Here is a 27,106-nt window from a genome sequence, read left to right on the forward strand (position 1 = left end):
TGAATAAATTTTATTGATTATGGTTTTCCTAGCATGATTTGTTGAAGTTAAATATTTTTATTTATATGCTGCCTAGTTGAATATGCTAAAAAGATATGGAAAGTAAAGCTTGAGATATATATCAGATAAATGACAGCAGAGTTCTAGATTTAACAAAAATTCAATTATTTATCAGATCTTTCAGAAATTTTATATTTTCTTAAGCCACCTTAGGTACCCAGTTATAGAAACAGGTTGCCTTCAGATAAGACGATGTCTACGGATATCCAGGTTGCCTTCAGTTTTGTCAGCGCACTTGACATCTGCCTCACGAGTTTTGGGGACGCCGGGACCGGGAGAGCCAGGAATGCAGAAAGGCTCGGGTTGACTTTGTGTCACAGAGACCTGCCAGGGGAATTGACAGATTATCAGGAATTGACGGATTATCAGGAATTGACGGATATCAGGAATTGACAGAATTAAGGGGGTACACCTAGGTGGTAGTTTTAAATTAATTTCAATGCTTTTAAGAGAGTTTTATTGACCTTGAGTATGATTGGCATATACGTATATAATTATGTGAAGCATTGATTTTAGTACGAATATAATGAAGAGGAAAATTCAGTTTCGCATAACTGTTTTTACAGTGGGGTTAGTATGTTCATATGCTATTTTTCTAAACTTTGTTTTGGGTCCACTCACCCTTTTTGTTGTTTTGCACCCCCAGGCAGTAGACGCGCACAGGAATCCACCACCGGGCCATTTCCCATCTTCCGCGCCTTTCTTTTGATGTAGGATTTTCGTTTTGTAAAAGGATTGATTCCTTATAAATTCTTAGTTTTTGCTCTGATATTTTGCCATAGATTGAGAACTGAACTGTTTGAATGTATATATATGTATGCTGGCAGTTGGTTGAATAAATATATATACTTGTTTGGCGGTGAAAATGTTTTGGTATTGAGCCAGTTACAAGGGAAACTCTGCCGGTCTTTCGGTAGAAGTCAACCTTGTTATTTTTATCGTGTTTTGTATAGAAGGGCAAATAGGTCATTTGTGCCCGACATTTGCCAGGTGTCGGACACGCACAGGGTTTGGCTCGAATTCCAAAGCGGAATTTGAATCGGGTCCTGTCAAAAAACTTGAAAATTGTGAGGGATTTTTAGAGGAAATTGTCTACTCAATAATTGATATTAAAGATTTATATTATTTATTTTATGCTATGCAGATAATTAAGTGAAAGCGAAACACCTCCTTTGAAGGATTTAGTCTGGACCCCCAACCTAATTCAATCAGTTTGTTATAGAATATATGCAATTGCAATAAAAATTTGGATAACGTCCGCATACAACTTGAAAATTGTGAAAACGTATTTCACTAAAATTCCAACACCTTGAAGGATTGTGGTGGTCCCCTTTCTTAGTTTATACTACGAAACGAAGAAGTGCAATGTTAAATTGCCACAATCTCATGCAAATTAGGGAAACCATAAAAGGTAGAGTATGAAATTCTTATCTTTTTGGGGTCTTCATTTCATACACCCATTGTAGTTCGGATCGATGGACTGGTGTGCCCATTGGAGCATAAGTGAGCATTTGATTATATAGTGTCCATTGCTTCTTAATATAACTTTTTGTATGGTTCCCATAGACGGCGCCAAGTGTTGGTACAGAAAATTTCAGGTCCTCTAACAAGTAATATGATTTTCATGTTGAGAAGCCGGACATCATTTTGATTGCCATCAGTGAAGGAGAGGGGTACCTGCAAGAAAACATCAAGTCAGTAAAAGTGTAATCGCATGAGAGTTTAGAATAGTATTAAACCTGATTTTCACCCTTTGGACTGTTGGGATAATTGGCCTTTTATAGGCAGTGGAGTCTTGGGCTCTAACTCCCACATTCCTCATTTTTCTCCATGATTTAAGATAATGGATGTCATGTTGCTTGAATTTCTCCACTCCCCCAAGTTTAGGATGCGTGGGTACTGAGTTATTGTTTGTGTAGTACATTTTTGCTCCCACAGATTCGTTGGACTTGCCACAACGAAAACAAATACCTTTTGGGATTACTTTCTTGCTCACCAAATTGACACAAGTGGGAAGGATATCATGAGAGGCACGTCACAAGAAATGCTTAATTTTATTTGAAATATGGAGGCACCAAATCAATTTCCAATACAATGCCATTTGAGCACCACTGGAACCACCAACACCACTATTAAGATCACTAATTTTCTTCTGCACAACAACTTGATAACCGAATTGAACAAAATATTTTCCATTTTTAGTAAAGAACCAAATCTGCTGATCTGTACTTGGATTGCAACTCAAAGGGATGCTTTGAAAAAAAACACGACCGTAAAAGACTATAGTTTAAAAGTAGACGATATGGGTATCCATTTAGGATGAGAGGAAATAAATTCACAAACCTTAGAACCCGCTGTCAGAGAAGAGGTGAATATAGTTTAAAAGTAGACGATATGGGTATCCATTTATCCTTGTAAACATCAATCATCTTACCATCACCCACACACCAATAAAGGTTTGCATCTAATAAATCTCTTCCCCACAAAATAGAACTCCAAACAAAAGAAGGAATTGAACTAAGAGTAGCATGCATGAAATCTGAGTTAGGGAAGTAACGCGCCTTAAGCATATGAAAAACAATGGAATCCTGGGTTTGGAGCAGCCGCCAAGCCTGTTTACACACATAGCTTGATTGAAGCATTCAAAATTCTTGAAACCCAGGGCCACCATCCACCTTGTGCCTACGGATGCTTTGCCATTTTTTCCAATAGATCCCTCTTTTATTTCCTTTACTCCACCAACATTTTGAAACCAAAGAATTAAGATCTTTCCAGAGGCACCGACAGGAAAACGAAAATCTGTGTTAGCTTTCAAAATGCAGAGGAGTGGGTTAGGGGGATTTTTCATCGTCTACACAAATGCCAAAACATTTGATTGGAACAAGAATTAGTGGCACAAAATTTTGTTAGCATTCTTCTCGACGTTGTTAATGACCTCTATTAGTTTCAATATTTTTTTTCTTTCATAATATCTATTTAGACCTTCTGCCTTCGATATTTTCTGGAAATGTAAAATTGGATGGTAAATAAACAAAATTATAATAAAACGATTTATTAATTTATCAAGGTAACATGATTCAAAACACCATAACAATCTGAACAAATACATCAAAGCAATGTCCTGGCAATTGCTGCAGCCACATCCGCAATATCATGCACAGCCTTGTTGTTATCCGTCAGAGGAGACTTGCCAGAGAAACCATCTTCACACGTCTTGGCCTCACCGGCAGCGTCGTTCATGCCTTGCTCTGCAAACTTGGGGTTGCCTAAGCTAAAACCCTGTTGCGCTTCAGGCACCAAAGCTTCTACAACCGTGTCGTAAAACCGAGCGCAAGATTTCAAGGCCTGGTCTCCAGGTCTCTGCTTAAGCAGAGTATTGATTTTGTTCAGAGTATCGGTCGACTTGGCCTTCACTATATCCACCAGTATTACGCCTAAGCCCGATACGTCTGCGGTGGAGCTCCGAGGGTCCGATTTAAGAGAAGAGACGCAGAGAGCATAGTTTGGTGTCTGTTTGCAGGTTTGGTCGATGAGATTGGCGTCTGTTGGGAAGACAACCCTGCTGCAGAGGGCTACTGGAAGAAGAAAGACAAGTAGGGTACAACAAACAAGTTGAAGGAGAGATGTTGAGTTGTTCATCTTTTGAGAAATGAGAAGTTTAGGTTGCAAGCTCCATTTTTATAGAGATTTTGGATATGATTATCTCTGAACTCCTGGTGTGGAAACAATTAATGGTAAATGGATATGTATTGGTAACGTAAGTTTCTTTGTATGCTCTAATTACCAAACCAAATAAAAGTAATAATCAACGTGTGTATGTGTGTACCTACCACACGAACCTGCATTGTACATATTAGAGAGGGTCCAATCCAATCTCATCCAAGAATAACAATTTAATTTCCCATCTTTTTATAGCAAAAGCAACTGAATGTCAAAGGGCCAGCCAGATATTCGTAATGGAGAATTAAAACCCGATTGATAAGTCAAATCGTTTAAATAATTAGATAATTATTTAATTCATCGACGCATCAAATTCAAAACTAATCGGTAATAAGTAGAAATGTCCAAAATATTCCAAGCACGTATTATAGTCTCCTATTTGGTAAACATAGTCTTTTTGAGGAGATAATATACATTTTATAACTTCTCAAATCAGTACACATATCTATACCAAATTGGTTGCTGCAAACATAATATTCAAACTAAAAAGATTTTGGGTTTAGTGGCAATCTCCAAAGATGAGGGTTGTATATATCTGATGTTGGTGTGATTGGTGCAATGGGAGTTGTCAGGGATTACTTGGGGACGTGCATAGTGAGAGATTTTATGTTTTTTTGCTTTTGACTTCTTTTAGGTTTTTTTGAACGCAAGAAAAAGAGAGGTAAAATATTACTGAGGGTAAAATTGGAAATTTAACAAGTATAGGCCAAGGGGAGCCCACCGTTAGAGGCCCAATCACACCCCGTTGGCCCCTTAGTTTGGATCCCATTAGAGGATTGCGAACGTTCGTCCCGACCCGGCCAGACTCGGACCTCCCTCCCAATCATTTATTATGTTTTTTCTGACTCGGAAGCCTCGACGCAGCAACAGCAATTGCTTTCTCTGCTTCTCAGTTTTACTCGCGCTCACAACTCACGACGAAGACTTCACTTGTCTTCAACCTCCAACTCCAAAATTCAAGCTCAGGTTTGCCTCTAGGGTTAGGTTTAGGGTATTCAAACTTCGCAAAGCTGGATAGGTACAGAGTAGACCGCTATGGCGACAGCAACGACGACGACGACGACCACGAGGACTCCAACCCCTACCGTCGTCCTTCTCGCTTCTCCGATGCACCCATGAACTATCAAACTCACCACCCTCGCCGTAGCCCTCCCAGCTATCGCGGTGGTCGTGGTGGTCCTCCTCCCCACCGTGCCTTCGACAGCCCGCCACGTCACTCTCCCGGCGGATTCCGGCCATTGGGGGCTGCCGGTGGTGGAGGGTTTGGCCCCAACCACCAGGACCAGCCTCCTCTCTCGGGTCAGAAACGAGGCTTTTCTCGTGGAGGCTCTCCAGGTGCGTTGTTGTTTATTTGTTTGATATTTATTGTTAAAATTGCATGTTGCCTGTACGAGTCTCTAAACACTTTAGAAGTAGGTGAAAATGAAAATTATTTTTTACAGCGTTGGTGAAATTGGGTTGCATTAATATTCTGTTGTGCTTCAGCCAAGTTAATTACGTAATTTCAAGCTGCTTAATTCATGGACGGATTGATGTCAATAGCAATTAATGTTTGATTTTTTCATAAATCTTGCTGCAAGTATGTTTTGTTTTTGGGCTTATGGGTTGTAACCACCGTATTTACTTTCTGCATTACCCATGATTTTGAATACCTTTCAGATCGTTTTGGTAGAGGAAGTTTTGCTAAACTTTTTGTTGGATCAGTTCCCAGGACAACAACTGAGGAAGATGTAAGTCATTCTAATTTTTACAGTATACAAATACCTGATATATGTTGTTGTTGGACTTTTTTTATTAAGAAATGGTGCTACATCAACTTGAAACATTTACTTCATGGTGTTTATGTATGTTACTTTTACTTGATGTCAGATTCGCCCTTTGTTTGAAGAACATGGAGAAGTGATAGAGGTTGCTCTGATAAAAGATAGGAAAACAGGACAGCAGCAAGGTATGTGTGTGTGCTTATTTCTATGATATATTTGTGATCTGTAATATCTTATTTCAGGTAGTCTGAGAGGCAGATGGGAGCAAGAGAAAGCTCATCTTTCATCTCAGTTTGTTTTTGCAACAAGTTTCACACTTGTTGGTTTTGCTTGCAACCTTTTTTTCATGTCCGTCCTCTCAAAGAAGAAGAAGGCAAGACATGTAAACCAACTAAAAACCAGTTTCCGAATAGCAGTTGGAATCTTGGAAGACACTTAGGTCCTGCCCTTCTGATAGCGGCTGCAGCAGTGGTGCCTCTGTTGCCATAACTTTAGATTGTTTATGTTAGGATGTTAAGAAGTGCTACTGTTGTACAGAAAAATGACTCAAAAAATACATGGATTATTGCTTTTCAATAGTATTAATCACAATGTAATTTGGAGGATCTCTTTGGTCTGTTCTAATCTTGGTGAACGCGGGAGTGGTTTGTTTGAATGACTTGGAATGCCACGTGTCACTTTATGAGATTGACTGAATGTGATAGATGTGAAGTTGGATGGTTAGTGAGAGATGGATGATTGTTGGGTGTGATGGTTTGCATGAGTTTGTTGGTTTTATGTCTTTCACTATCTGAGTTTCGGATATTATTGCGATGTGCTTGTGGATGGATATTTCTGTATGGTGATTGTATGGCCCCCTCTTTGTTTACATGTTTAAGTAAGTTGGTAAGTCTGTTTTTGTTTGACTATGCTGCGGAACTAGCTCACTTTTTTCTGCTACACGGTCTCAGGATGGTTGTATTCAGGGCTAATGCTTCCTTTCTTTTAGAGCATAGACTCCGACTCGATTTAGATGTGTTATGTTGAAAATTTGACCCATTTGCCTCTTTGTGATGCTGATGTGCGACCATAAGGAAAATGTGGTTGTGTGTTGTAACTGGTCCTCTTAATTGAGTGGTTGTGATATGTGAACTTACTAGGGAAAGTATTTTGATTTTCCTTATGGATGTTTATATTAATTTGTCTTTGTTCGTAGTGCTTTCTTTTTCTTTGTAGAACTAAATGGAGACTTGAGGTATCTCAGTGTGAAGTTCAACAGAGTTGCTTAGGTTATGGAATTCCTTCTCAAGTAGGGGGTTTACTACTCCTGAGCTGATCTCATGCCCGACGATCCCATACGATAGGGGTCACTGACCAAGTATTTCGTATGTTTGAATCTTCACCAGTCAGTAACCTCTATAATTTCCTCATAGCGGCTTCTCTGTTATGTTGAAGTTTTACCTCTCTCATATATTCGCAAGTGTCAAAAAAACAACCTTGTGAAGATTTGGGCCCTGGATTATTGCGCCAAATCTTCTGCACTTTTCAATGCTATGATTATTATAAGTTGAAAGTTTTTGTTTTCTGTTTATGTTATTTAAAGTGTGGGTGAATGCATGAGTATTTTGAATTTGCAAATTTCCAGCTATGTGAATGGGCATCAATCAGCCAAATTTTTATTTATTTATTTATTTATGTGGTACTTCATGTCAAGATTTGCACTGGATACGTCAACTTATTGACAACTTGAAAATTTATCATGTATTTGGTGAATTTAATCATGGGGCGTAGGCTGGCTGGTGTATTTCTTTGTTTAAGGTGTAGATGAACTCTCTTTCTGTGGGATTGGTGGTATGATTGAACAAAGCTTTTCTTCATGGCAAATAATGAGTTGTTTTTTCATACGATTATAGTTTTGCTTGAATGATCATAATACCTTTTACTATTCAAGGCTTATCTCCTTGTTGGCTTGTCTGAGAGATTTGACTGGTTACCTGACCTGGGAGGTTGGACTTAATCCAGCATCATAGAAACAGGGCAATACTCAACTAGCTTTTGTGCAAGTTTATTTGATGTAACATTTAATTTCCATAGTTCAGCTTCTGAAGATGATATATGTAGCCTCTAAGTTCCCCAGATGCTGCTTCATAATTTTAGGTATCATCACGAACCGTCACGGTATGGACACGTGTATGTTGAGACCTGTGATTGATTGTTCTAAACTATTCCTAAGGAGAGTTCATGTCTTATTCTTTCTCGATGTGGTTTGTTGACGTGTTTCCGACAATGTCTGTTAGTTCATTGTAGTATTGTACACTAAGCAGCAGGGGCCTTTACATTGGTAAATGTTTCTGGTAGACTAAGCAGGGGCCAAGACATGGGCAGATAGTTTTCGGTAGAATAAGCAGGGGCCTTTACAGACTCTGCTTATAATGACTCAATAGAATGTTGAATAAGCATTGAAATTCAATTCTGAATTCAACTTTTTGCTGATTCGTTGAAATTTATTTAGATTTGACGTGGTGGGTCTGATGAAAGTGCTTACTAGTGAGGCAGCCAAGCTAGTATGAGCTGGCACGTGTGGTTGGCTGTTTTTTCAGGATATTTCTTTCTAGGGATGTTATGTAAAGTGATATGCACGGGATATATATTTATCTATCTCTGTGATCCACAAAGCTGTTGAGAAATGGTGTATTTCAATGGAATATAGATATTGGTTTGATGTGTGTGTTTGTGATTTTATTCCAATTAGAGGCAATGATCCTGAAATCAAGGTTGAATATTTGCCTTCTGTTTTGATGTTATGGTTTCTTTTGGCTCCTCAAGCTTCCTACTGTTACGAACCAAATTTGGTATATGAGAAGCGTATGGAAAAATGTATGAAGCCTTGTGTTGTAGTTTTTCCATATAGCTAATGCTCTCTCGGTTCAATCAATATGCCCTTGTGAATGAGCCAGCGACATTATTAAGATGGAAATCTTGTTTGCAGCCAAAGAATTGGTATTTTCTGTTATTTAGAAAGAAAGGTCTTGTATAATGATATGATTTTGAGATGCCACAACCATGGATTCCAGTTTTGGGTTGTTGCTATATGTGTGGCTTAAGGTTATGGGTATTCAGAAGATTCTTCTATCAGATGCTCTCCCTTCTTGTGTTGTGCTCACACTAAGGAATACATAAGAGTGTGATTTATTGTTTTACTTTTTAGTTGCTTCTTTTGAAATTGTTTGTTTTAATAGCTTATTCCTTGCAAATATAAGGTTTGACGTTTTTAATGTTAATTTTTTAGTGGGAATTTATTGTGGATGTGAACTAGCTGCCTATCTGTGGAATTTTTATAAGGGTGTAAGTTGCATATGCAGGCTGTTGTTTTATAAAATATGCAACCTCAGAAGAAGCTGATAGGGCCATTAGAGCTCTGCATAATCAACATACCCTTCCTGGGGTGAGTTTTTATTTTTTACTCTTTCAGTTTCAGTTCTGTTTTTAACTAACCTATAGTTGTTTCACGCACTTTGTTTTCCAGGGAGTAGGTCCTATCCAAGTCAGATATGCTGATGGGGAACGAGAACGCCTTGGTAATTATCATCGTGGCATGAATGTTAGATTGTTCCATTTTATTCGCAAGTTTTATTCATGAAATATCTGTAGCCTTTTTAGGCATTTATTTTTCCAAAAGATTAGATACACTATCTCAAATAGTGGTGTCATTTCTGAAAGAACATGATATGTGAAAATGACCTCTTTCAAAAGACAATACTCATGTGCTTTATTTATTTTTTTGCTCTCATAAACCCTTACTTCCATATAAGTGATCCTCAACTAATTATGTTCTTAACTTCCATTTTATATTTTGTCAACTTGACCATAGTGTGTGAACAGGGTGGTATGCAGGAAATTTTGTATTTCATCTTTTTGTGTTTGGACACACATGCATGTTCAATTTTGTTTTTGGTTTTATACAGTTTTTCCATTTTTGATGTCATCGCTTTAATGATAGGTGCAGTTGAGTACAAATTGTTTGTGGGATCACTGAACAAACAAGCTACGGAAAAGGAAGTTGAGGAAGTATGTTGTCCACTAATTATCTGTCATCTTCTAGGATTAGTATTTTCCACCCTTCTTTTCTCATCTTGACACAAAATGAAGCTTTTCTCTTTACTTTATAACGAAAACTCATTTTCCCTTGGCATAAAGATATGTACTTTTTCTAATCCAGCGGAGAATAATATGCTCTCAGCCTAATGCATATTACTTTTAACTTCTGTTCATTTTGGTGTAGCGTATGGTACTTATGGAAGTTGTAAATGCTATCAGAAAAAGAAAAAACCAATAGCTGATTTCTCTTTACAGATTTTTTCACCATATGGTCGAGTTGAAGATGTTTACCTCATGCGTGATGAATTGAAGCAGAGTCGCGGTTTGTTTTCTAGTCCTATTTAATTTTTAAACACAAAGAAAGTCCTCTATATGAGATATATACATCTTTGAATAAACAAAAATTCATCTTTTAGGATGTGGATTTGTAAAGTACTCCCAAAGAGATATGGCTTTGGCAGCTATAAATGGTCTTAATGGGCGCTATACAATGAGAGTGAGTTTTTTATATTTTAAATCTATTTATTTATATTGTTGCAAAATAACTTTAATATAATATTATGTTACAGATTTTTCGTGTTATCAAAGGCTATTTAATTATATGAGACACATATGTTTCTTTTCCTGCGCCTCAGGGATGTGATCAACCACTCACTGTCCGGTTTGCTGATCCTAAAAGGCCTAGGTCTACAGATTCAAGGTTTACTCCTCTTCGTGGCTTCTTTTCTTAACCGTTGCCTGAAGGCTTCTATTATTTTCTTTGGTGACTTGTTAAATCTTCTTGAAGTGTAAATTTTGATGTTATTGTTTGTTGGAGTGGTTTAATTGATTCTTTCTTATATTCAGCATGTGCAAGTGTAGATTTTTGTACATCCTATCTATGTTGACTACCACACCACCGCCCCACGGGCCCCCCCACCCCGCCTTCCCCCTCCCCCAAAAAAAAAAAATCCTAAATGTTTCTGGCATCTTTCTTGTTCAGGGTTCCGGCATTCGGAGGTCCAGGTTTTGGTCCTCGATTTCAAACCCCTGGGGCGAGGTAATCCCCCACCATTCTCCGAATATTTTGGTGAAGCTGTTGCGTTTTGTCCTCATTTTATTCGCTGTAGTTATTTACATACTTTGTTGTTAACTTACTCCAAACAGACCAGTCCCTAGCTTTGGTGATCCTATGAACGACCAAATTCCAACTCATGCTTGGCATCCAATGAGTCCACCAAACTTGGGACCATCCCCCAATGCTGGGATTCGTGGCTTTGGGGGCCATTTTCTTCCTAGGGCCGGAGACATGGCGTTGCCCTTGAATTCGGTAAGAATAATTCAATGATTGTCCTGCAACAATTTGCCATGAGAAACCATTATCTATTGTTACATGTTTCTTCTTCGTTCTCTTAAGACATCCATCAAAGGCTTATAGTATTTGACTTATCTGTAATGATTGGGCTGCAAATTAAGTGATTTGTTGGCATTGAAATGGAGTCTTGATTGAATAGTATTACAATGACCTTGTCATGTCATCTTCAGCTGAAGCTATGAAAGGATGGCTGCTGTGGCATTGAATTTTTCTATTTTATTTAATTTATAATTTTCATGTTGTATATGATGCTAGTTTCTTTTATGATTTTAGTTATAAATTTCTGGTTTTATGCTTTTAAAAGTCTTATTATTTGCTCCCTAAATATTTAGGGTGGCCATGGTGGCTCTGCAGAGGGTCCTCTTCCTGGGATGCCAGTTTCGTCTTCTTTAACATCACAACAGGTATAAGGTGATCAAATTTTCTTTTAATTTACATCGGACTCAAAAATCAAAACAATGATCTTTTACTTTTCGTGGTATTTCATAGTGAAAATGACATATTGAATCTTTTTCAGAGTTTTAACCAGTCTATGCCGCATGTCGGCCAGAAAATATCTCCAGTGCAGAAGCCTATTCAGTCACCTCAGCATTTGCCACCTTCCCTTCAACAGCACCCTCAAACTCCAGCATCATACTCACACACACAAACAGTAAGGCAGCTTGGCCAGGCACAACTTTCTCATTCTTCTGGTCAAACACCATTTAGTCAAGCATTACCATCACAACAGTTTATTGGCTTGGGTGGACAGTTGTCTGTCCCTCAGCCTGAGGTCCCAAAGAATGCATCTTCTGCTACAACACTACCAGCTCCTTTGAATATTAACTTACAACGCCACTCTGTGTCCTCCACAACAAATCAGCAGCCGCTTTCTTCTGCTCCTCCTGTCCAGCAACCACTGCTTCAGCCTCTTCAGCAGTCACCGTCTCAGTTAGCTCAGATGCTATCACAACAGACACAAACTCTGCAGGCAAGCTTTCAATCATCTCGGCAGGCGTTCTCCCAGCTCCAACAACAGTTGCAGCTAATGCAACCATCAAATCAGGGTTTGGCACTGCATCAGATTTCCCAGGCTACTAAACAGCAACAGGTATTCAAACATTAGATGCTACAATATTATGATCTTGTAGGAATATATGGTAATAGGTTGTGCTAGATGTGATACCATGATGATGTAATCTTTAGCTATTCTTTCATGGTCTTGCCTTGGTTGCTTAAACAAATCAATTGCATGAGCTGTGGCTCTAGAACTGCAGAAGCAATGTTATATAGATTGAAAAAATGTGACCAGTTAGTGAGAAGTAGATGTGGAAGTTGAACTTAATGTACATACACATTAGTGAGCTTTGGCTTGGGATGTATATGGTATCTGTGTCTGGGGCTCATAAGTGGTGGATCTTAGCTCCTGCATGCATATGTCCCATTGATGGATGTTGGTTGCCTGTCAAATGGATAAAACATTTTCACCTGGCTGTCGTTGATATTAAGCTTCCTTTCTTATTTGTCAAATTCAGAAGCTTTCGCCCTATACAATCTTTGCATTTGTAGAAGGCTAATTGTCTGTGATGTTCTTTTACTTTTAATTGTTTTTATCAACTCTTAAACTCATAAGCTGAATTTTATTTTTGCCCCTGCAGTCCCAGTGGACTGGGGTTGTACCACAGACAGTGGCCAGCACTGCTGCTGCCACACCAGCTGCAGATGTGCCTTCAGCCACATCTGTTGCTCCTGTAACCCAAACTACGGCTCCTGCAAAATGTATTTGGACAGAGCACACCTCCCCGGATGGATACAAGTACTATTATAATAATGCTACTGGTGAAAGCAGGGTAAGGATTTTTTTTCATTTCCTCTGGCTGGTTTCTTGACTTCAATGTGGCTAATGCTGCTTATATGAACTTGTAGTGGGAGAAACCTGCCGAGTTTATATTGTTTGAGCAACAGCAGCAGCAACAAAAGGCGTCAGTTCAGCAGGCTCCTACCCCATCACTCCCTCAAAATCTCTCTGCGCAGCAAGTTTCTCATAATCAACAGCTGCATCTTCAATCTCAGCTTCAACCACATCTTCGAACTAACCTGCATTTACGACAGCCATCTTTCTCTTCATCGGTAAGTGTTTTCTCATGGTTTCCGACTTATTAGAGACTTGGTTCTATCGTTAATAACTCATTAATTTGGAATTCCAGTACCAGGCTTCACAGGCTTCTGGAATTATAGGTCACCAAAATGTTCAGGTAAATTTCACTCACTGTTACCAGGATATTCACATTTTACAAGAAATCTGCAATTATATAATGATTCTCGCTAAAAAATCCATATACTTCTAGGTTTTGTAATTGGTTTTTTTCATCATTTGGGTCTCCAGGAATTTGGTTATTCACAATTACCCACAACTAGTTCAGTTGGTGATCCTACACACTTCCAACAGGTATTCAGTTTTTAAATTTATTGCTCCGTTTATTTTGTTTATCACAAATTAATGTTAGTTCTCTGTTTCTTTCCCAGGGGCTTCAAGCTGCTCAGGAGTGGATGTGGAAGAATAAGCGAACAGGTTCTGATCAATTCTTCTGGTTGAGATTATGATGTCCGTTTTTGGTTTACTAGCCGACCTAGCAAGATAAAGGGGTTTGTAAGGGTTAAAATGGAGGTTGCTAGAAAGAGATTTCTTGGGTGCCTGGGGCTTTTATTGTGCCCTTAAAAATTCATCTGTGTTATATGTCATAAGACTCGCTCTTATTGGGCCACGTTAGAGAGGTTGATGTTTGATTTTGAAGCATGGGCCTTTAAAATGCTTCATGGTCTTCTGTGCCCTGCTTGATTGTGCTTTGCATAAAACAAACTGAAACACAAGACTCGTGAGCATTGTCTATCTTTTATTACTGTTTATCCCTTTCTAAATCAGTGAACATTTTTTTCTGTTCAATCTCCAGGGGCATGAAGTGGTTGAGCAGAGCCTAAGGTGGCACACTGGCAAAAGTATCTATTCTCTGAGGAAGCTGAGCATGGCGACGATGGCAGCCAGGGTCCTTATTAGAGCTTGAAGATGCTCAGTGGGATGTGTAATGGGAACGTTTTCTTCAGCCCCGTAGTTTCTTTTTTGTGAGATTTTCCTGGCAACAGTTACTGGCTCACTGAATTGAGCACGTGTACCATTAGTACTGGGCAACCAAATGCCTTGAATGAGATGTAGCATATATTTGTATAACATAAAATACGATAATGAGTAGATATTTAGCTTAGCCTATATTGAAACGAAAAGGTGGCCATGGTGTCACGTCATTTGAGTTATAATTGATGGGCTCCATGCCTTTTTATGTTACCAAATGATGGTGGGGAAGACGGTAGCTTTGTTACCAAATACCATTTGGAAAACATTTGGTTAAGAATGTTATTTCCATTATCACCATTAGCAATACAAAGCTTCCTAATTTGAGTACACCATTGAAATGCCTCTGCTGCGTCCCACTGTAGAAAGTGGTTTCCACAGTAGGCTAAAAAGATTAATTGACACTTCGACAGTTCCGACGAATCTCCCCCTTCGTCCCAGTAAATGGTCCCAACCTTCCCAGTGTGATCATAGAATCTTTGAAGTCTTGGAAGAAGGTAGACATGTCCTGTGCATAGGTCTCTACCAATTCACGCGTTTGCTCATCTCCGGTCACGAGATTCTGATCGGATGGAAGCAAACCCTCCCCAGAAAGTAGGTTAACGTAGTATTGGTTATCAAACATTTCTGGAGTTGCCAGGTCAAGGTTTGCCAGTGTGCTGCTGTCGGATACTGAGCATAGCTGCTGCAGTGACTGAATGAACTCCAGAGACGCCTCAGGGCCATTTGGGTTGGTGGAGTCTTGTAGGCGAGCAGCAAAGGTGGTGCACCGGGCTTTCCCCATTGTGTGTGCACCTGCCAAACAACAAGAGCAAAATGGTGATCTTGTTTTGTTTTCCAATCAAGAAAAATGCAAGAGATCAATAAAGGAAAGTTGAAGAGTACCAGAGAGTGCAACCATGTCCTTCAAGCTAAGGTTTACGTTCTGGAACTTGGCAACCAGGTTTCCAATGGTAGAATTCGGGCCTGGGATGATGTTATTTGCTAGTGCTTTGCTAGCAGTCAAGCTGTCCTTCCTTCCCATTTGGACATCCCAGCTTGGTCCACCGGCCTGCAAATTGATGTTCAAATTATTAGTCAGAATCCCATGTTAACAGCGGTTGCAAGAATATCTAAATTCTAAACTCTCAGAGCACACACCACGACAACAGAGTCTCTGGCAGCAGTTGCAAGAATGTCAGCACAGGAAACTGTTTGAGGGCAAACAAATTCAAGTTCCTGTTTTATTGCATCAATCACTTCAAAACCTCTCAGAGAGTTCAAGTTTGGTGCTGCAGTTTTCTCACCAACAAAGTTGTCAGTGTCATCTAGTAACACAGAAGCGTCACACCCCTGCACAATTCAGCACACAACATATTAATATTATTATTTATATGCTCATTCAAATAATAATAATAACAACATAACACATATATAAACAGTGCAAACAATAGATAACGTGCATTAACAAAGCAGTCATGGAAATGGAGACGAAGCAGAGAGGCTGCCATTCTCGTGTCCTGAAACACTGCCAATCTGACCCGAGCAAATATTATGGCCTCTGCCTCAGGGCAGATATCTTTGTACAAATCACTCCCCAAGAGGTCACCACAATCATCATCATCACCACCATATCCTTCACCCGTGGTTTTCGGAACGATTGCAAGAACAATTGCAAGAAACATTGCAAGGTTAAGCAATAGTGAAAACAAGGCCAACTTCTTCATGGCCATTTTTGTATTCTATCTTCTACTCTCTTCTCTTGGTATGCAGTGAAAATGTGAGTCGGGGTGGTACAAGTTTCTGCGTTATATAGAAGTTGAATGAGAATCTGTTCAGTAACAAAAAGCAGACTTGGTCATTGAGGTTTGGTTTTCGAGAGGGTAAAAGAGGTTAAATGAGCAGAGGGGTAGTTAAGAAGACATAGTCAATGAACCTTTTTAGAAGAGGTCCATGTGCTTCTTCTTCATGCTGCTTTTCCCATTTTCAGGCCTCTCTCTGATATTCTTAGATATATCATGCATTAACTGAGGCAGTAGAGTTTCCTCAATCGTCCAGTGTAGGTTTCCTGAAATTTATGTCATTATTTTGGGATGATGGAAATACCATCTTCTGGGTTACAAATTAACAAATCTACGAATTTAAGTATAATCATTCCTTTGCCGTTAAAATCATATCATGAAGTGGAAACATGAACTCATTGCATTCCAATTGGATATTTTCAAAATTTCGTGGCAACATTTCTTAGGGCAATAAAATTATGAAAAAAAAATCGAAATTTTTTAAAAAAATTCTAAAAAATCTTTACTCAACATTTTCCTCTTTTTCACCTTGTATTTTGATTTCATATTTTTATGGCTTCTTCTATCGAAACCGGAGGGGCTTGGAGCACCATGGAAGATGTTTCCTTGTGTGAGGCTTGGCTCCAAATTTGTCATTGTCCCGTGTCCGGCAATGAGATGAAATTTTTTCATATGTGGAAAAAAATTCATGCCGAATTTTGTGAAAAAATTCCGGGGTCTACTCATACGGAGATGGCATTATCTAGTAGGTGGAAAATTCTCAATAAAGAGTTGGGAAAATGGAGAGATGCCCTAGCAAAAGCGATGGACAACTATAGAAGCGGGGAAAATCGTACTAACGAGGTAAGTATTTTATAATTTTTGTTTTATTAAGTTTAATCTCCTAATATATATATTTTGTTAATATTTATTGCATTTTCAATATTTTGTTAATATTTCTTGCATTTTAAATATTTTGTTCATATTTCTTGCATTTTCAATATTTTGTTAATATTTCTTGCATTTTAAATATTTTGTTCATATTTCTTGCATTTTCAATATTTTGTTAATATTTCTTGCATTTTCAATATGTTGTTAATATTTCTTGCATTCCCACTTGTTTCTTAATTTTCTTGCACTTCTAATTTATTTGTAAGGTTAATTGCATTTCCATTATTATTTTTTTTGTTACTTGCATATCCAATATATTTTAAATATTTCTTGCATTTCCATTTTTTTGTTAAATAGATGATTCAAGCACAGATGTGGTTCGGTGCAACCGGGGTGGCAAAAAAAGTTTCAACCATCATGAATGTTGGAAGGTGGTGAAATATTGCAATGCTTCATAATTATTCCGACGGGTCCCGCCGTTATATTAAACGAGACGTCACTCCGTGATTCAATGACATCGGATTCACCTCTCGATTCCCCTATGAGTCAAGACTCACCCATCGAAAAGGAGCCGAGGCCCATTGGCCAAAAGGCCGTGAAGGCAAAGAAAGCAGGTAATTCAAGCAAAAAAGTTTCAATCATCATGAATGTTGGGAGGTGGTGAAATATTGCAAACGCTTCATAATTATTCCGACGGGTCCTGCCGTTGTGTTAAACGAGACGCCACTCCGTGATTCAATGACATCGGATTCACCTCTCGATTCTCCTATGAGTCAAGACTCACCCATCGAAAAGGAGCCAAGGCCCATTGGCCGAAAGGCCTCGAAGGCAAAGAAAGCGGGTAATTCAAGCAATAATAATTCAAAATTTTTGGAGGAAATTGCAAGGCAAAACGGCATAAGAATTGAAATGGAGCAAAAACGCCAAGATAACGAGTTGGCCCTTCAAGCTGAGTATGCACGAGAAAGGGAGTATTTGCACAAAAAAGATATGGACAAGACGGATCGGGAAACCATGGCGATGGATACAAGTCATATGTCCCCTGAAACAAAACAATTTTGGAAGCTAGAACGAAGGGATGTTATGAGAAGAAGACTTTTTCGGGATGATGGGCCTAGCAACACGGATTGGTTAAATGATGGAAACCATTAAATTAGTTAGCATACCTTTTATGTATTTGTATTTTTCATGTTTTCTATTAAAGTTGTTGTAATTCATGTATTTTATTTTAGTAGTAGTAATTCTTAATGACTTGTATTAGATTTCTTTATTTAATAAACAAAGCATTCAATAAATTACCTTTTTATTCAACATATTCCATACTTCAAACAAAACAAAATTAAAAAAAAAAAAAACTACAAACAAGGCACAATAATAATAACAAACCACAACCAAACCATAATAAATAAAAATACAACACAACCTAACCATAACTAAATAAAACATAACCAAAGCATCTATGCTCCATCATTCATCTTCATTGCCTTTCACCGCCCATAGATGCTCCATCAAGTGAACTTGACGCATTTCATGAATATACGAAGATTGCATCTCTGTATATCGATCTATCATTCGGGTCATCAAATGACCATCCCTCACCAACGGTTCCGGCTCAAACGGTTCTCCACTTGGCCCCATGGGCCTTTCATAAATCCGTGTCAAGGCCGTGTTCATTGGATTCGGTTCGTAGACCTCTAAAGCATCATAATCGTACTCATCCTCCACAATCATATTATGGAGGATGATGCAAGTCATCATAATGCTTCTGAGGATCTCCTCATCAAACATACGGGCCGCACCTCGAATAATCAACCACCGAGCTTGAAGGATGCCAAAACACCTTTCGACATCTTTCCTGTATCCTTCTTGATAGGTAGCAAATAATTTTTGCTTCTGGGATCGGGGATTCGGAATGGATTTGACAAAAGTGGTCCACCTCGGGTAGATGCCGTCAGCTAGATAATACCCCGTCTGGTACACTGTATTGTTGACTTGATAGGTGATATTGGGGCCCTGGCCTCTCAATACATCGTTGAAGACCGGGGATTGACCCAGCACGTTGAGGTCATTTTGGGATCCTGCAACTCCAAAGAAGGCATGCCAAACCCATGTGTCGAAGCCAGCAACGGCTTCAAGGATGATACTTTTTTGGCCTTTTCTATTTCCGTAATCACCTTGCCAGGCAGTTGGGCAATTCTTCCATTGCCAGTGCATGCCGTCGATGCTACCAATCATTCCTGGAAATCCTCGAGCTTCGGCTTTTTGTAGAAGCCGTTGGAGGTCCCTGGGAGTAGGTCTACGCAGGTAGTCCCTAGTGTACAGAGTTTCAACAGCTTGACAAAATCTTACCAAAGCCTCCAACGTAGTGGACTTCCCCATCCGGGCAATCTCATCCACCTGATCAGCAGATGCTCCATACGCCAACATTCGTATAACAGCTGTAAGCTTTTGCTCCGGAAGAAGCCCCAAAACCCCAGTAGCATCACACTTTTGAACAAAGTATGCATCATAATTGCAAATATCATGCATGACTTTATTGAACAAATGGGGTTGCATTCTAAATCGCCTTCGAAAATCAACATCAGAGTACAAAAAAGTTGGGATAAAATAATCTTCCAAAAGATTCTTACCCCGAGAATGCCTATGTCTTTCCACATTCCGGCGGCGGCCGACTTGTGAACCACGGCGGCGACCTTGGTTCTCTTCATCTTGCAAAGCCACTGCTATGACAACTTGTTCATCGACTTGTCTCTGCAACTCATTGATTTCATCTGCTCTACGGTTTCTCTCATTTGTTTCTCGCTCTTGCCTCTCCAAGCATCTCCTAAAATCTTCCATTGAGAATGAATGAAGTATGAATTCTAAACTCTGAGAAATGAAAATATAGAAAGATGTGGTGTGAGAGGTATGAGCTGAGCCTCTGGTTTTATAGAAAATTTTGGCAAGATAGACATGCCACGTGGCTTGATTTGATTGGATGAAAATCTTATCTGAAATTTGAAATTCATCCGAAATTTGAACCCTAATTTGTATGAATTTTGAATTTTGAAATTCATCCAAGATTTGAACCCAAATTTATCTGAATTTTGAATTTTGAAATTCATTCGAAATTTGAACCCAAAAATTTATCTGAATTTTGAATTTTGAAATTCATCCGAAATTTGAATCCAAAAATCTTATTTGGAAATTTTATCCGATTATGAATAGTCTTGACACGTAGGAACCCGGAAATCTTATCTGAAAATATTATCCAAATTAATTATTTTCATTAAAAAATTTGTGAAAAAAATAAAAAAATAAATAGTAATTGCCCTTAGCCATGCCAATGGGTGGAAACATAAAATATTATTTGCAAGGACAGCCACTTTTGCTCTAAGAGGAAGGAAAGTGGTTTCAATGAATAAGCAACTATGAAACATCAAATGACAGTACCTAGCAGTAGTAGGTTTGGGCTGTATGTTTTGTCTCTTCATTTGGTCGTGGATTTGGGCTTTTATTTTTTAGGACCTGCCCAAATTTGCAAAAAGAATGGTTGGTTGCCCATGACTGTAACTGTAGCCAAGCTTCACATATGGGCAGATGGAGTGAAAGCTGAACTCTTTGTTGCTATATAGAATAGAACTGATGGCAAATATATCGATCGTCTATTGGCCCTGCCCTTGTCTATTTTCAACAGTTAATAAAGTACAACGATGTATTTAAATTTATGCAATAATTTGGCATAAGGAGGGGGATCTACTTTTGACTAATTGTAACTTGAAAAAAGCATTTGGTTTTCCTTTTCCAAATCAATATCAATAGAAGATGTCACGCATCAAGGCTATATGATATGATCGGTCCCCTGTGACATGATTTTGTACTGTGCAGACGCACTCACAATAATTAGCTCAAATTCGAGAGCTTCTTCTAATTGGTTAAAGGTGGCATGCAGCAGTGAATTAATGGGCATCGAACTGAGATCAGGCTTGAGCATATTCCAGTGGTGTTTGAATCAATTTACACAAAGAATCTCCAATGGGGCCTTTTCTTCTCAACATATACAGACGCCCCTTTGGGGTTCCTTTAGGCATCTGATTATCTGGGTGGCATTTAGCTTGTCGTGCTGCTGCATGTGGAAGGAATTAAGGAACCAACTTTTCTAAATATGGTTTCTGTTTTTTTCTGTAGTAAAAATTATAATCGTGCTGTATAATATTTGGTTGGTTTGGTAAGATGTTTCTTTCATTTCATACTAGATCTTTTTTTTATACGAACGATACCGGGGACGGGAGGGGGAATCGAATTCATACTGTATCTTACACAGTAAGAAATTGCAAACACATTGAATATACAGTTGCTGGTCTTCAATGGTAACTATGCATATATGCGATCCACATTTTTTGACCCATTAAATCGCTGTATGTACTAATGGGTGCAGAAAATCTAGGGCGAAATGTCCAATTCCGGATGAAACCAAAACTCGAAGACTTGGAAAATTGTATAAAAGCTATAGTAAATTTGACAAAAACTGTACCAGTTTGATTTCTTGGGTTTGAACACAAAAAAGCACGAGTGAGACATTTTTTCCCAAGACCTCTACAAGTTTTTCAACACATCCGTTTTGCTACACGTACGGTTCCCCAGCTGTGTCCGAAGCAATGCCACTAAGAAAAGGTTAACCGCAGATCATGCTCTTCATAACCCAAATCTTCACTCTCTTTTATTTTTTATTTTTTATTTTTTATTTTTATATAGTTAAAATCGGAAACCACAGGGTCACGCCCAAATCTTCACTTGATATGTATATTTTCCTATACTTTTCTCCATGCGGCGGCATCTGGAGGAATATTGAGATAATGCATGCATGGTGCAATTGAAATAGTTTTTCATCTAAAGCTCATCTCTCTTTTATATATATATATATATATATATATAGCTGAGACATAAACACTGTGGCTTTAAGTCGTGTATGGCTTTAAGTAGCACAAGAATTCAATACCATCCCTGGCCAGCAAAGACAGCGCGATATGGACAAGGACTTGATGAACTAGAATTGGTAAGAAAACCCCATATTATCTTCAGCAATCCTAAAAGCAACCCACATTGCACACCAAAATCTCACACCATCCTCTCAAATCCTATTTCTTTGCCAAGAAGTTCACTCCATTCTTAAATGACAATACCCATATCAATTACTCAAAGAGGAAGAGAATGTCATTAAATAACAAAGTTAGTATTCATGATGCATATACATACGTATATAATTAATCACACATCCATCATCCATCATCCATATCCATGCATGCTCGAAGGTATTAATTGCATTTACTTTGCGATCTAGACTGTGTTTTCATAACCATCCTAATACTACACCTTTAGGGTTTCCCACCATTACTGACCGAAAAGTAGGATCAAGTTCCCATGTTCATTCTAGATTCTACCTTTTTCCCATAAAGTCCTACAATAGTAGACATGGAATACAAGGTAAAAACTTCCAAACCTGATTGCTTCGCTTATATTGATACTAAACCCTAACCTAGTTGTGATCGTGACAAATTTACCCCCTTGATTAATTGATTCTAAGAAGAGAAGTAGAAGAAGATGAAGACAGATGAACAGCTAATGAGGAGAAACAAAAAAGAAAAATGAAAAAAGAAAAATGATATACAAAAGCCAATTAACAACTCCATGAAGATATATATCTCTAAGTACAAAGAATAATATTAAAAGCTCAAGTACGAATAAACCAGTCCCCCAACAGGCCAAAAGGCTAGTAGTGATTTTACAAAGCGAATTAAAATCTGAAAGGTGCGCAGCGCAGGTACACTAGCTAAGCCAGCTATTCGATCCAAAATGGTGATGAAGTGAATTCTTCTTTTCTAAAGATGAACCCAATTAAGTAGTAGTCTAGTCAGTTAGAAAATTACATACCATGCCTGCAGCAGCACTTAACACATAAAACAATCAATATTATGATGGGGATCTATTGATGAAGATGATCTTCTTCTTTGGCCTCCTTTCGAATCTGTGGCACGATGTCCTGAAGAAGTCCATGGTCTCTAAGCAAATTAGAAACCGCAGAGGAAGAAGAAGAAGGTGATCCAAAATTATATCTCTCTTGAAGTAAACCCGTAGAAAATGAGGAGGGGTTAAAAGCACCACCCCCGTAAGCAGGTGAGCTAATATTCAAAGAAGGGGCTGAGCTATAAATATACGAATACTGCGGCTGCTGCTGCTGTTGTTGTTGTTGATAGTGATGATGAGGTAATAACTGTTGAACACCAAAAGGAGATGAGGAGAAGGCAGAAGGCTGGTCAGGCAACGGTGCAATCCCCATGGTGCCACGTGGCATAATGGGGCTTGGATGGATGTGCTGGCCTTCGTATGTTGTGACCACAGTGGAAGGGTCGTCGGAAGACCTCTCCACCCTCTTCTTCACACCACAGGCGGCAGTGGTGCAACGATAATAGCTCCTGTTACACACGAACATATAGATATTAACATTTTTAATTATAATTATTGCGTGCCCCATAAGACTACGAAGAAAATTTGCATCGAAATACAAGTTTTGTATTTATTATAAGTACATGAATGATTGATTGACGATGAATAGGAGGATGAGAATGAAGATGGGGTTTGGGAGTGTATGGATATTGACCTGGGATAAGGGCTGTTTTTGACAGCTTTTTGGCCGTACTTGCGCCATCGGTAGCCATCATCTAGGTTATCAACCTCACTCTTGGTCATGAACGCAAATCTCGGCTCTCTTTGCCTTTTTTGGTTCTTCTTTTTGGGCTTCAGTCTGTGATTCAATCACACAAAAGCAAACGCAACTTGTTACTTACTACTTTTCCCATCATCAACAAAAAAAAAATCAAAATCAAAATCAAAATCAGAGAAGGAAACAACAACATGAACTGACCCCATCAAAAAAGAAGAGAAAATCATCTTCCCATATGCTTAATTAGTTCACACACAACATCACGCAAAAAAGTTGATTCATCCATTTGATTTTCATCAAACCGAAAAAAAAGGACAAAAACAAAGGAACAAAAAATGACATAACAACATAAAACCTTAGCTAGTAACTCTTACTGTTTCTGGGTTTTTTCGGGATCTTGGTTCTGCTCATCAGCTTCCTCATCCTGAGCCTTGGTCGTCGTCTGGTCCTCATTCTTATTGGCAGCAGCTTCATTGGACGACGAAGAGATTGAAGAGGAGTTGGGGGTCGTAGGAGCCGTACTACCGTTCAGCACCTCCGACGTCGTACTCTCCCTCTCCGGCAGAGCAACTGCAGTAGGGGTGGAGGTCGGAGAGGCAAGTGGTGGTTGTTGTTGCTGTTGGTGGTGAGGTGGCATCATCACCATCATCATCGAGGAGGAGGAGGAGGACGTCGTTTGGGAAGAGGAGAAATCGAATAAAGAAGGGGGCATGTTGAAGTCTTGAAATCCAAGCAAGTCCATGAACCCAGAGCCTCTCTGATTATTATCAGACATGTCAAATATGCTGCCGCCTGATGATGCAAAAGAAGCAAAGCTGCTGCCTGGAATAATCTCATCCGAAAAAACAGTGGAATTCGCCATGCTAATTTGATCGATGGTCGTCTTTAGCTCTCCTGTTTCTCTACCATCCATGGATTTTTAAATCAAGAGCACATATTCCTCATTTGTGAACTTGTTCTCCAAGTCTGAGCGATGAGAGAGAGAGAGAGAGAGAGAGAGAGAGAGAGAGAGAGAAAGGAAGATGGAGAGAAAGTGAGTGATATTTTTTTTCTCTCTTTTTTTTGGTTTAATATATAAAACGAATGGAAATGTTTTTCGAAAGTGTGAATGGACTTGGGCTGGGATTTTGGAGAACAGCTTGGCTCAGAGGCGTTTCCCACCCAGAAGATGGAGACGACCGCCACGTGTCGGTTATCTTTCAAGGGTACGGAACCTGTCGACGGGACGGTGCCGAGCATTAATTGTTGTGCAAGGATGGGCCCCGCCAGGTGTGGGGGCCCCTCTCGCTTAACGCGGGTTTTTGACCGGTGAACCGGCTAAGTGTGTGTAGAATGTGGAATTTGGAATGTGGACGAGGGCTTCGGCCTCCGCAAGCACACGTGGCCTACTAAAAAAGGTCCCGCTTCTCTGCATGCATGTGCATATATCTTTTCTCAATCCCTCACCCTTTTCAATTTTATTTCGCGGCTTTTGCCTTTTTAACTTTTCACGCCAAAGCGGATGATTTTCTTGTTATCTTTTCTCAGTTTATGCATGCCTAATGACCTTTAGGCTCTAGTGAGTGAGGAGTGATGTGAGTGAGGACCATGAAATGTTTTTTTTCTGGTAATCAATAATAATTTGTTTTGTTAATTTTATGCATGTCTTTTTCGTTAATGACTTGTTTTCTATTTTATTTATTTTCCATGGATGTCTCTGTCCTCATGGCTCACGCCATCAATTCTTACGTTTTTTATTTGTTTTTGTTTTAGTTTGGCACATGAGCCATGTGTCGCTCACCTCTTCCCACAAATCAAAATGCGATCAAACCTAAACTTACAAACTTAAGCTTTAAGGATATCCATTCATACTCGGAGACTCGGGGTTAATTTTTGGCAAATAAATTATTTAATTATTACCCTGATTAATTTCTGGAATTATTTATCCTCGGAGACTCGGAGAAAATAATTCTAATTTATTATAATAAGAAAAAAACTGTCAAGAATATAGATGACAACGGGTTATTGTACGACGAACATCAATTTCCTCCCTCAGTTTATATGACATTTATGATAATAAGAAAACTTGTACTTTTTTGGTGTGAATCCATTTGTTGTCTTGTTTATTGATTAAAAGACAAAGTCGGAGATTGCTTTACTTTTTGTGCGCAAACTATTCTTTTCTTTTTTCTTTGAAGAAATTAATGCATGGATTGGTTGGTGGTAAGGTTAAATCCTTTTCCTCAGAGAACCAGTGGCCCATTCATGCTATTTTCTTTTCCATTTGTTTCAATCACTAGAAACATTTTCATCAAAATGTGGATATATACACAGATTTTCTCACATACAGACGTCCCGACGTTAACTTACGAACGTTAATTTACATAGCTCAAAGCTTGAAGAAGTGTCGTAATCTCAAACTACAAAATATTGCAGGAACTTGATCGTGAATTTAATTTAATGAAGGAAATGTATTATTGTCGTGAAACCAGCCTTACGACGACATAGGGCCCCTTTGTTCAGAACTCGATGCGAGACAATGAAGGCCGGTCCCTCTGCCTCCATACGCGTAAATAAATACATGAAAAAACTGAATAAAGCAAATACTCAGATTTCTTGGATTCTTTTCTTTAAAATATTACTGTGAAAATAAACATGGATTTTTCCAATAATTTATCTCGATAAAATCACAATTTAAAATTTATTTTAAAAAAAAAAACAGATGCTTTGGGATCCCACGTGTCAAATCGGAAGGTTCACTTTTATCCGATCAGGCTTTTGAGTTTGAAAGCACATGCACTTTACGCGGTTTCAGTAATATATATTCTACGATTGCTTCCATTACACGCCCTCTAGTACCTCTAGATACAGCTTTTTCATTGTTTTTTACATTTGCTTTTTCCATATCAATCTAGTTTTCAGTATTTAATTAGATATGTGACACTTTCTAGAATATTTTTCTTAGTCTTGTGGGGAATTTCTTTTCCGTTTCGTTTCTTCCATACATGAATCATTATGTATATGACAATCGGGGTTTCGTTTAAGTTCATCTAGACTATATGCAAACATTAATGAATCTACCTCAAATGTGATTAATGATGTGTACCATTCCCACATATTGACTAGTTAGAGTTTTGTTATTATGACGCAATGACGACTTCATGTTTATTCTAACGTGCATATGATGAGAAATTCTTGTAGGTGCGTACAAAAATTATTAGAATTTGAGCATTCGACTCAAAATTAATTGAAAATAAATAGAGATAACTTTAAAAAATTTAAAGTTTTATGTTAGACTCCCATTCTTTGAGTGAGCATAGAACTCAAAACCATGGGTGCAGAGGCTTAAGATCTTTATCCAGAATCAATGCCATATATGTGTATATGCTTCTAACAAAATTGTTACAAGGAGGGCCATGCCAACTTTCTATTAGCCAAGTTCAAAAGTTATGACATAAGAGAGATCATAAAAAGTTGTGGTGCTTTGAGGCTTGGGATCAAGCAACAAAAAGTTAGATATTACGACTACTGAAAACATCATTTCATAAAGAGTAATAGCTAATATATTTACCCTCATTATAGATCTCCTTTTACTTAACAAGGTTTCCAAACTTGCTTTTGTGTTTGTTTGGTAACTAAAACACTCCACACTTAATTATTTAACTTTCGTATTTAATACATCTGAATTTACAGCTT

The 27,106-nt window shown here is 38.6% G+C and overlaps 4 protein-coding genes across 7 annotated transcripts; 1 reads left to right on the plus strand and 3 right to left on the minus strand.

Annotated features, from left to right (window-relative positions):
- Positions 1 to 3,087: 3,087 nt before the first annotated feature.
- On the minus strand, positions 3,088 to 3,823 carry LOC117614628 (cell wall / vacuolar inhibitor of fructosidase 1-like). Its single transcript, XM_034343502.1, has one exon. It carries the CDS (start codon positions 3,697 to 3,699, stop codon positions 3,169 to 3,171), a length of 531 nt encoding a protein of 176 aa, XP_034199393.1. The 5' UTR covers positions 3,700 to 3,823; the 3' UTR covers positions 3,088 to 3,168.
- Positions 3,824 to 4,521: 698 nt separating this feature from the next.
- LOC117623345 (flowering time control protein FCA) lies at positions 4,522 to 14,357 on the plus strand. Of its 4 annotated transcripts, none has more exons than XM_034354287.1 (19): positions 4,522 to 5,115; positions 5,440 to 5,510; positions 5,650 to 5,728; positions 8,885 to 8,967; positions 9,049 to 9,100; positions 9,523 to 9,590; positions 9,876 to 9,942; positions 10,037 to 10,116; positions 10,256 to 10,320; positions 10,603 to 10,659; positions 10,767 to 10,929; positions 11,307 to 11,378; positions 11,492 to 12,064; positions 12,612 to 12,803; positions 12,880 to 13,083; positions 13,161 to 13,208; positions 13,340 to 13,402; positions 13,480 to 13,525; positions 13,905 to 14,357. In XM_034354287.1, exons 1-19 carry the CDS (start codon positions 4,896 to 4,898, stop codon positions 13,910 to 13,912), a joined length of 2,211 nt encoding a protein of 736 aa, XP_034210178.1. In that variant the 5' UTR covers positions 4,522 to 4,895; the 3' UTR covers positions 13,913 to 14,357. The 4 variants fall into 4 exon arrangements, with proteins under 4 accessions (XP_034210178.1, XP_034210194.1, XP_034210186.1 ...); XM_034354303.1 differs by having other exon boundaries at positions 11,525 to 12,064; XM_034354295.1 differs by having other exon boundaries at positions 9,529 to 9,590.
- On the minus strand, positions 14,321 to 15,841 carry LOC117623370 (peroxidase 40). Its single transcript, XM_034354322.1, has 4 exons — positions 15,523 to 15,841; positions 15,221 to 15,412; positions 14,966 to 15,131; positions 14,321 to 14,875 (listed from the first exon to the last, which is right to left on the minus strand). Exons 1-4 carry the CDS (start codon positions 15,790 to 15,792, stop codon positions 14,475 to 14,477), a joined length of 1,029 nt encoding a protein of 342 aa, XP_034210213.1. The 5' UTR covers positions 15,793 to 15,841; the 3' UTR covers positions 14,321 to 14,474.
- Positions 15,842 to 22,370: 6,529 nt separating this feature from the next.
- On the minus strand, positions 22,371 to 24,480 carry LOC117616624 (probable WRKY transcription factor 48). Its single transcript, XM_034346001.1, has 3 exons — positions 23,806 to 24,480; positions 23,369 to 23,512; positions 22,371 to 23,183 (listed from the first exon to the last, which is right to left on the minus strand). Exons 1-3 carry the CDS (start codon positions 24,342 to 24,344, stop codon positions 22,694 to 22,696), a joined length of 1,173 nt encoding a protein of 390 aa, XP_034201892.1. The 5' UTR covers positions 24,345 to 24,480; the 3' UTR covers positions 22,371 to 22,693.
- Between the last annotated feature and the right edge of the window lie 2,626 nt (positions 24,481 to 27,106).

The sequence above is a fragment of the Prunus dulcis genome, chromosome 1, assembly GCF_902201215.1.
Source record: "Prunus dulcis chromosome 1, ALMONDv2, whole genome shotgun sequence".
NCBI classification, from domain to species: domain Eukaryota; kingdom Viridiplantae; phylum Streptophyta; class Magnoliopsida; order Rosales; family Rosaceae; genus Prunus; species Prunus dulcis.

Coding starts and splice junctions, on each gene's coding strand:
- LOC117616624 (XM_034346001.1), bottom strand. CDS start 24,344: ATGGATGGTAGAGAAACAGGAGAGCTAAAGACGACCATCGATCAAATT. Junction 23,513..23,805: donor CCCGAAAAAACCCAGAAACA/GTAAGAGTTACT, acceptor ATTGAATCACAG/ACTGAAGCCCAAAAAGAAGA. Junction 23,184..23,368: donor AAAAACAGCCCTTATCCCAG/GTCAATATCCAT, acceptor CGTGTGTAACAG/GAGCTATTATCGTTGCACCA.
- LOC117614628 (XM_034343502.1), bottom strand. CDS start 3,699: ATGAACAACTCAACATCTCTCCTTCAACTTGTTTGTTGTACCCTACTT.
- LOC117623345 (XM_034354287.1), top strand. CDS start 4,896: ATGAACTATCAAACTCACCACCCTCGCCGTAGCCCTCCCAGCTATCGC. Junction 9,591..9,875: donor CGGAAAAGGAAGTTGAGGAA/GTATGTTGTCCA, acceptor TTCTCTTTACAG/ATTTTTTCACCATATGGTCG. Junction 10,930..11,306: donor TGGCGTTGCCCTTGAATTCG/GTAAGAATAATT, acceptor CTAAATATTTAG/GGTGGCCATGGTGGCTCTGC.
- LOC117623370 (XM_034354322.1), bottom strand. CDS start 15,792: ATGGCCATGAAGAAGTTGGCCTTGTTTTCACTATTGCTTAACCTTGCA. Junction 15,413..15,522: donor TCCATGACTGCTTTGTTAAT/GCACGTTATCTA, acceptor TGAATTGTGCAG/GGGTGTGACGCTTCTGTGTT. Junction 15,132..15,220: donor CCAGAGACTCTGTTGTCGTG/GTGTGTGCTCTG, acceptor ATCAATTTGCAG/GCCGGTGGACCAAGCTGGGA.